The 9,922-nt window shown below is 33.8% G+C and overlaps 1 protein-coding gene across 1 annotated transcript; it reads right to left on the reverse strand.

Annotated features, from left to right (window-relative positions):
* Positions 1–133: 133 nt before the first annotated feature.
* On the reverse strand, positions 134–4,426 carry LOC132742690 (uncharacterized). Its single transcript, XM_060731156.1, has one exon. It carries the CDS (start codon positions 4,424–4,426, stop codon positions 134–136), a length of 4,293 nt encoding a protein of 1,430 aa, XP_060587139.1.
* Between the last annotated feature and the right edge of the window lie 5,496 nt (positions 4,427–9,922).

The raw sequence follows: 9,922 nt of genomic DNA on the forward strand, positions 1-9,922 counted from the left end.
TATATTTTAACTAAATTGTGTTGATGATTTTGCGAATACTTCCCCTTCTACCCTGTAATAACAGTAAGTAATATTAATGTCAGTACACATACCTCATGATTTAATATATACATATGCAGTTTATAAATATTCCTTAAATACAAATCCATGTTCTTTTGTGGTCACTCCAATAAGCTTCCAGTACTCCACATGGAAAATTTTCATCTAGGGAATAAATGTGATCCAACTGAGTATGATAGTCAGTTGTCTCAACATGTATTAATTGTAACAGCTGAAATTTTGTTTGCATTTCTTGGACAAATGTTTGTGGTTTAGTAAGGTCAACATTAAAATCTCCAAGAACAATCAGATGATCTATATTGTCAGTAGAGGTTATAACATTGCCAAGATGATCTAATATCTTCTTCGGATTGGCTTTTGGATGTTTATAAACCGAAATAATCAGGATATCTTTATCATCTTTGTCCAATATTTTAAGAACTATGGACTCAAAGTCTCTATCAAACAGTTCTTCATGTGATGTTACTCTGACAGAGGGTTTAATATATATCCTTGTACCACGATGGGGTCTTGTTTCAAAATTGGTTGCTAAAACTTTACAGACTTGAGTAAAACCAGGAATTGTATAGTCAATGTCATCTCTGTCAACTTCCCATGTTTCCTGTAATATAAGTATATCTGACAGCAAATTGAAATGATCTTCTGAAACATCTGAGATATGACCATGAAGAGAACGTGTATTATGACACATGACTAAAAGATGGTTTTCTATGTCTGGTAAACTTGGTTGTAAAATCAAAGTATTTTCAGTTCTTAATCTTTCCATTTCTTGTTTGACTAAGTCATCAACTTTTATTTTGGATTTATCAAAGTCTGTCAAGAACAATCCAGATACTTTTGTGACACGACTTAAGGCAACATAGACCATATGAGAAGGCATTCTACCTTTCATATTCACAACAGCATGTTGCAAAGATATTCCCTGTGCTTTGTGGATTGTCATGGCCGAAGATGGCTTCAAAGGGAACTGCTTGCGAACAACCAAAATGGACTTGAACTTTCCGACTTGAAACTGACGATCAATTGGTTGTAAAGGTACCCAAGTTCGATTGATGTCTGATGAAAACATTTTCTTCATTTTCTGTCTCATTGATTTTCCAATTTCTTTATCTTCAAACTTAACCCATATTACTACAGGTTTTCCTTCAACTATCTTAAAGCTTTTGACAACACAAGCTGCTCCATTGGTAAGACCATCTTCAGTATCTATGTTATGGGTAATCATGTATTTTCCAGAGATTTTAATTTTAAGGGATTGTTGAAGATTTTGAGTCTTTTGAGGTGGAAGATCTTTAGCAATGTCTAGAACTTTAGATTTGATAGTTGGTCCAACACTACCAATAGTATAATCTGCAGCGTATGAAACACATCCTGGTTGATCAATGCTTTCAAGACAACGTGTGTTATAGTCATCAACCTGCTTGTTTGTCGCAAATAAATAAATAATGTTTTCATTTTGCTCTTGATTTGGTTGGCATTCAGTTCTTGGAAGAAGCATGTCAATATCAGAATCACTGTGCTTTCCTTCCCTGATCCTGTTCAACACATGGGCAAATTCAGCATCATCCCTTTGCCGCATGACTGTTTTTAGCTCATATAAACTGATAAGATCTTGCCAAACATTTGGTGCCAGTGGGCCATATCCTGATTCAGAATTTTGAAATATCCACTTATCCATCACAGGTCGTAACTGGAAAAGATCACCAACCAGAAGAAGACTGATTCCCCCAAAATGTTTATCTGTTCCAAAGACTTCTTTCAAACGGTTGTTGAGAAAGTTGAAGAAATTACACCCCATCATGGAAATTTCATCAATGATTACAATTTTCAAATGTGAGAATTTACAGCGCAGTGAATTTAGGGTACTATGGTCCAGTTTTGTGTACGATGTAAGGGAATGGTTTGCAGGTATGTGAAACAGTGAGTGTAATGTATTGCCTTTTACATTGTAAGCAGCTTTTCCTGTTGTAGCACCAATAACTACTCTTATGTCATCGGGGTTCTGACCAGGCTGTGTATCATAGAAGCGGAGTAGAGCTTGGTAAACTGTTTTTAGAACATGGCTTTTTCCAACTCCTGCACCACCAGATAAAAAAATGTGAAATGGCGATGAGCTAACTTTCACTGAATAGAGAATGTGATATAAGAAACATAGCTGTTCTTTGTTCAATGACCGCACAAGGGAATAATAGTCGTTATCACTAAGTCTATTCTTGATAAGTGCTTCAGTAGTTTCAGAAGCTGGTATTAACCCCATGTCAAATGCCACATCATAATTTGCATGTGAAGATGTCTTAGGTTGTAAGAGTTGCATGTCTGGAGCATCACATTCTAAAGCACTAGCTTCATCTTCAGTTTGACGGGAGTTTGGAGCAACAGTGTCCATAGCATCATCAACTTGCTGTTCTTGTAAAGTATGACATATGTTTGCTATTGTCTCTCCATATTTGTCAAAGCTTTGTCTGACTTTGTCAATTGTATCTTTCAATTGTTCAAAACGAGTTTTGTATGAGTCACAGTTCTGAAGAAGGTTATGTTCTTCTGTCCAAGGATGAAAAAGAAGAATTTGCTCGCGATAGTAATTGTTTGGATCTTTTTCAATAGAATACTTAACATACCTCAATATCTTTGGTTTACTTCTTTTAATGAGCTTTTGTCCATCATCAAGTTCTATTTCGTATCCAGTTGGAATATCATCTAGTGAGTTGTCTATTGTGTCTATCTCTACTTCATCTTCCTTAGAAGTTTGTCTCTTTCTGTATGATCTATCAAACCAAGCAGCAAACTCTGCTAAAGTAATTTTCTGAAGAAAGCTTGGCCTGTTGGCATATCGCTCAATCAATCCTGAACATGTTACCTCGGTTGAATCATCTGGTAGTTTGTTCAAGATGTTTGTAGGCTTCAGCAGATGAATACGTTGTTCTGGTGGTGATGAGTTTACAAATAGAACCTGCCTGGAACTTTGTGTGAGTGGCATTTGTAATAGAAGATAGACAGCTTCTTGAGCTGATATTTCACAGTGGTTTAGGAATTTGTTGGATATAATCTGAAGCTTCTTGCGAATTGAGTAGTTGCCTGCATTTGCCTCACGACAAGCTTCCTGTAACAATAAACCCATACCTCTCTGTGCTTTCATCATGTAACTTGCAATGTATGCACACACAGCCCATGGATCCAACACAAACTGAATATCAGTGTTTGCCTTCCATATCTGAAGCAAGTTTGGGTTGTAGTTGTTAGTACGTATATCTGCAATTTCTCGCTTTAAAAATACTTTAGTTTTGTCCAGAGACGATCTCAGGGCCAGAAGATACTGTTGTTTGTCTAATCCACATTTATCTAAGAACTCAGTGAAACTCATGGTTTCCTCCTTTTTCACCTCTTTTAATACATCCTGAACCTTGGCATAGTTGTGTTTGTGAGTTGAGATTTCTTGTTTTGACATATCAGATGGAAGTGGCTCAAGAATGCATGTTGCATTCATTGGTGGAAGAGGGAAACCGAAGCGACATACCTTTTTGTTTTTGTTACGACAGGATCTTGTATGTGAATGGTGTTGCAACTTTAACAGGTTCTGAAGATTCTCTGATGTAGATGCTGATGAACATGAAATGATTTTGTCAATAAAACTTATCACTTCATCTTCCTTAGATTGTCCATAGATTGGTGCATCTTTTACCCAAAGAAGACAATGTAGATGTGGGGAGCCACGGTGTTGAAATTCTACTCGTATAAAATAATCGACAACCTGGCCAATAGGACTGTTTTCTGATAAAAGAATGTCATGTAAGAATAAATCTGAGCGATAATGAAAGAATCGAGCACAGGTTACAGGATCTCTTTGTATCAATTCACTCTTTTCAATCCATGTCATATTTGCCACAGTTTCCATTATTGCATCCTTGTTTTGCTTAAGTGCTAGTTGAAGGAGAAGATCACTCCATTTCGTTTCTGCTGCTGAAAGGGTTAGAAAAAAAGTAGGCAGCCCAAGCTGGTTTATCATTGCAAACAACTCCTTCTGTTTACTTTGAAAGTATGGTGGAGATGATCTTAGTGTTTTTAGAATGTTGAATCCTTCATCATGTCTAATGATGGAATCAACTCCTCCTGGTTGTTTTAATTGTCCTGCTGTTAAATTGTTACCTTTACTTTTTCGCAGAGCTGTCATTGTGATGTCCCGCACTTGCAAGGTTTGCAATTTTTTCAACTTAAAGAAAATGTTAGCTGTACTATTTGCGAAACGCCTGTCAGAATGACGCAATTCTGCCTTACAAATAGTGCTATACTTCACAGGATTATCACTTTTTGGTCTCTTCTGTCCAGCAAACAATACTGGGAAAGCTTTTTCTTCAGCATAGGTGTCCATGTATAAACTCAATGGATGATTTTTTTCTCCCGGAGCTATTTGAACAGCATGCTTATATCATATATCACTTTAGGACGAACTGTTTCATAAATATAAGAAGACTTGTATGAAGAACGTCTTTTAAACTGTAAGTGGATTGTTGAGGTGTTGTCAAATCTTCTAGGTAATGATTCAATCACGGATGAGGGATTCATTGGAACATTTACTGTTGTTCCAAATATGCCATACTGTTTTCCAACTCCAAGCTGTTTGATTTGCATGAAAGGAATACGCAATGCTGTACAACGTTCCTCTGTAGAAGTTGGTTTATTGTCTGTAATTACTGCTGGTTGATCAGGAAACTTGAATCCATTACTTGTTGCCATAGGTGGAAGATTGTTGTCTTTAATATGTTTGTGACAAGTCTTACAGATCCATTCAGCATTTGCACAGCTTTTAAGTCCAGACAGACATTTGTCCAAAAGTGAAGATGGTATAGACTTTTCAAGGTTTTGACGTATAACAAGGTACACACTATGTTGAAAAAAAGTTTGATGGCAGCATGTGCAAATAAAAACATCACCTCGTTTTAGTTTATTATTGAAATTCTGAACTCTTGTTTCCAATGTTGTTGAAGATTTTTTAAGGGCTGTCTTAAGTTTCCTACTTTTGTAAAACTTTGCTCTTTCTATTCTTTGATATCTTGGATTTTTCCTTTTTTTTCTGTCTAGTAAAATTCCTACTTCTATTTTCTCTGTCCCTGTAATCCTTATCTCTTCTTTTGCTTGCTCTTTTTTTATTTTCAACATCTCTGTAGCCATCATATTTTCTTTTGTTCCCTCTTGTGACATTTCTCATTTGATTTTCATTGTCCCTGTAACTATCATCAGCTCTTTGATCTGCTCGTGTTTTAGTTCGTTTTTTGTTTTCATTGTCTCTGTAATTTTCATCTTTTCTTTTATCATGTCGTGTTTGAGTTTGTTTTTTGTTTTCATTGTCTCTGTAATTTTCATCTTTCCTATTATCACCTCGTGTTTCAGTTCGTTTTTTGTTTTCATTGTCTCTGTAATTTTCATCTTTTCTTTTATCACCTCGTGTTTTAGTTCGTTTTTTGTTTTCATTGTCTCTGTAATTTTCATCTTTTCTTTTATCACCTCGTGTTTTAGTTCGTTTTTTGTTTTCATTGTCCCTGTAATTTTCATCTTTTCTTTTATCACCTCGTGTTTTATTACGTTTTTTGTTTTCTTTGTCTTGATAATCAACATCCCTCCTTTTGTTTGCACGTGTTTTGTTTTCATTATCTCTGAATTCCTCACTTCTTCTCTTTTCTGCTCTAACTTTATTTCTTCTCTCATTTTCCTGCTGACGTGTAAAAGGATCAGTTCGACAATTATGTTTAGAATTTCTACATTTTGTTCCAGTAGATATGTCAGAAAGTAATTCAAATGAACCATCAGTAATAGAACAGAACAGAACAGATCATATCTTTATTAACTCAAGTTACATACAATATAAGACATGAGTATACATAACAGTAGTGAATATTTGTTAATTTAACACATGACATGGTTTTATTCAATAAATTTCTACACAGTTCAAAAATATTTTTAAGATATTTGTAAGAGGAAAATTAATTATTATCATTATCATGGGAGAATGAGAGATGAAAAAAGAAAAGAAAAACAACAAACAAACAGCTACCGCCTGAAGGGGGGTAGATACACACGCGCAAAAAAAGTATTCGTGTCTCGATGCCAGTTTGAAACGGACTATAGAAATGCAAAGGTGGTAAATAATACGTCATTGTTTACATACGGGCACTGTTGCGAGGTCCCGTGCACAAATTAGGTCAATCAATACACAAAATGAAAGTAATTATTGAATGATAGTGTACAGTTAAAACTCTACTGTACATAGTATTGAAAGTTCAATTATAATTAAATTAATGATGGATGTTGAAGGTGAACAAAAATATATTGTTATTCAATGGGATTTTAATCGAAGCAGGAATGGATTTACTGAGCGCGTGGTTTAAGGTGAGAAAGTTCATTTTCTAAGTAGGCCTACATTTTGCAAAGAAAGCAGTAAATTTATTCAAATCTTGGCTTGATTGCATGTATTCCAATGATAATACGACTTAGGAAAACAAAAACAAACAAAAACAAATAAGAAATTAGACATTGGCATACTGTACATATACTGATATACATGTATAAATATTAAAATGTATACAGATTGTGAACAGAACTGGTGTGCATGCATTATATCTGTAGTAATCATTGGACTCTTCTATCATGTTTATATATTTAATAAATACTCAAACATGGATGAAGCACTTTGAAAGATTCTAACAAAAAGAAATTTGTTATATCTACTTATTATACCATTTATTTATTTATTCTGTACCTTACAGTACTAGGAATGTACTCATGCAGTATCTAAGTTATTTTTTATTTATTTATCTATTTTACCTTTTTTAAATCTACATATTTATTTGTTTATATATTTGTTATTTTTAAATGTAATTTTAATTTACTTAATTTCATTTAAAAGTATTCTTATAAATTTACATGTTCTTTGCAGCATATTTATGGAGGTATTTGTTAATAATTCTTTGAATTTTAGCATGTTTGGTCTTCTATAGTAATACTGTTTGATTAGGTTTTTCCTGTTTTGCTCAAAGAACGGGCATTTTAACAAGTAATGATATTCATCGCCTATGTCATTTAGGTCACAGTGCAAGCACTTTCTGTCTGGTAAATCTATTCCATTCCATCTTCCAGTTTCTATAGGGAAATGATGGTTGCCTGTCCTAAATTTTATTAAGGTAATGAAGTCTTGTTTGTTAAGTTTAAGAAGGTGGTTGTCCAAATTTACATTGCTTTTAATTAGTGAATAGTTCCTATTTTTGCTAGAGTTATTTAGAGATGCATGCCAATTTTGGATGTTTTGGTCTAGAAGAGTTTGTTTTATGATATTTTTGACATTTTTAGATTCAATCTGGTTTTGATGTATCCAAAAGTCATTACGTCCTGATTCAACTAAAATTGATTTTATCTTATCTAGCCATTTTGAATTTAAATTTAAGTTGTGAGTATACTGATATAATCTGTATGCAATTTTGTTTTGTTTTCCCGTAATTAGTCTATTCCAGAAACCTATCATTCTGTATTTTATTGTTATTTCCAAAGGATATCTACCAGACTCTGTGTAAAGCATATACAATGGGGTACTTTTTCTAAGATGTAGAATTTTACGTATAAATTCAGTATGAATTTTTTCGAGTAAGTAACAGTTTTCATATCATCAAATTTCACAAGAATACGTTAAAATTGGTAATACTGTATGGTCAAAAATTAGGTCTATTGGGAGGTTAAGGTTATATATTCTTTTGTAAAGTAAATGAAGTGCTTTCTTGGCTTGCTGTGCTAGATGTTTTCTTGTATGTAAAAAGCTTCATGATTTAGCAAAACGTGTTCCCAGGTATTTGTAGTTATTTACTATTTCTAAACTTGAATTGCCTATTTTAAAAGTGAAGTTGTTATTTCTATTTCCAAATTCTAATACTTTTGTTTTGTCAATGTTTATATTCAATTTCCAATGTTCACAATATTCAACAAAGTCATTAATACATTCCTGGAGTTGTTTTGCATTATCAGACAGTATAACAGTGTCATCTGCATAGAGAAGGATTAAGATTTTTAAAAGATTCTCAAAGTTAAGATCATTTTCAAGAGTTATTCCGGAATTCCCTTTTTCTAAGAGGTAGTTTTCTAAATCATTTAGAAAAAGTGAAAATAAAACAGGTGAAAGATTCTCGCCTTGGCGTACTCCACAGTTACATGCAAAAAAGGAGATTGTTCTCCATTTTGAGAAACACAAGATTTAATATTGGAGTACATATTCTTAATAACGCAATTTTATTTCCATTTATATTGTTTTCAAGTAATTTTTTCCACAGACCAACTCTCCATACTGAATCGAAAGCCTTAGAAAAATCAACAAATGAGCAGAAAAGTTTCTTTTTTGACTTTTTTAGAATTTTAGATAAACAATTAAGGCTAAATATGTGATCTAAAGTAGAATATTTTTTCCGGAAACCAGCTTGGTTTTCATTTAGAATATTGTTTGATTCTAAGAATGAGTTAAGTCTAATATTTAAAACACTAGTAAAAAGTTTGCTAACACAGCTTAGTAAGGTTATTGGCCTGTAGTTCACAGGTGACTTTGAATCTCCTTTATTTTTTGTAAATTGGGATTATTATGCCCTCTGTCCATTTAGAGGGTATTAAACCAGTATCTAAGATAAGATTAAAGAGGCTGGCATATATAGGTAATAATTTATGACTTGTAGATTTGATATACTCATTTAAGATATTGTCAGTTATAGTATTAGTAAACGTTGGAAACATACGAATGACTTTATGCTTCAGGCAATATTGAAGATTCTCTCTAATTGTATGTGAAATAAAATTTTGGGTTTCTGGTAGAACTCCTAAATATAGGCTAAAAGCAAATGCAACAGAAAATGCACCGCATGTAGGATCCATTAACTGTTGTGTGACATTCGGATACTGGACATTATTGGCTAAATGTCTTCCATACAGAAGTACCAACTGAGGATGTATACTGACCCTATGTTGTGGATTACAAAGCGAATCATACACACATACTTGTTTCGTCACTGGATCATAGTATGATGTCATCCAATGATTTGTGATGTAATGAAAATTTATTGCAGGTTTACATGTAGAAATCAATGGATGATCACTAATTGTTCTTGTCATTTCAACTTGTATTGCAGCTGGAGACATTGTCTGTATTTCAAATCGACCTGCCACATCATTTGCTTTTATGAGTTGTATGGCAGCCATCATTATTTCATCTCCAATATATGTATTTCTAACACCTGCAAGTATTGAAAGTAGGTCTCCATTGAAAAGTACACACTCATTTTTGGTATTATCATTTTTTTTGGTCCTTTCTTTGTTCTCAGTAGTGCGTTGTGTCTTTGCACTATTGTTGTCAGAAGTTTGTTGTGTCTTTGCAGTGTTGTTCTCGGTAGTTTGCTGTGTCTTTGCACTGTTGTTATACGTAGTTTGTTGTGTCTTTGCACTGTTGTTATACGTAGTTTGTTGTGTCTTTGCACTGTTGTTATACGTAGTTTGTTTTGTCTTTGCATTGTTTTTCTCGGTTCTTTTTTGAGTCTTTCCATTATTGTTATAGGTAGTTTGCTGAGTCTTTGCACTGTTAGTGTTGTCGGTAGTTTGTTGTGTCTTTGCACTATTGTTGTCGGAAGATTGTTGTGTCTTTGCACTATTTTTGTCGGAAGTTTGTTGTGTCTTTGCACTATTGTTGTCGGAAGTTTGTTGTGTCTTTGCACTATTGTTGTCGGAAGTTTGTTGTGTCCTTGCACTATTGTTGTCGGAAGTTTGTTGTGTCTTTGCACTCTTTTTGTCGGAAGTTTGTTGTGTCCTTGCACTATTTTTGTCGGAAGTTTGTTGTGTCCTTGCACTA

The sequence above is a fragment of the Ruditapes philippinarum genome, unplaced genomic scaffold (assembly GCF_026571515.1).
Source record: "Ruditapes philippinarum isolate M1 unplaced genomic scaffold, ASM2657151v2 ctg4102_1_1_1_1, whole genome shotgun sequence".
NCBI classification, from domain to species: Eukaryota; Metazoa; Mollusca; class Bivalvia; order Venerida; family Veneridae; genus Ruditapes; species Ruditapes philippinarum.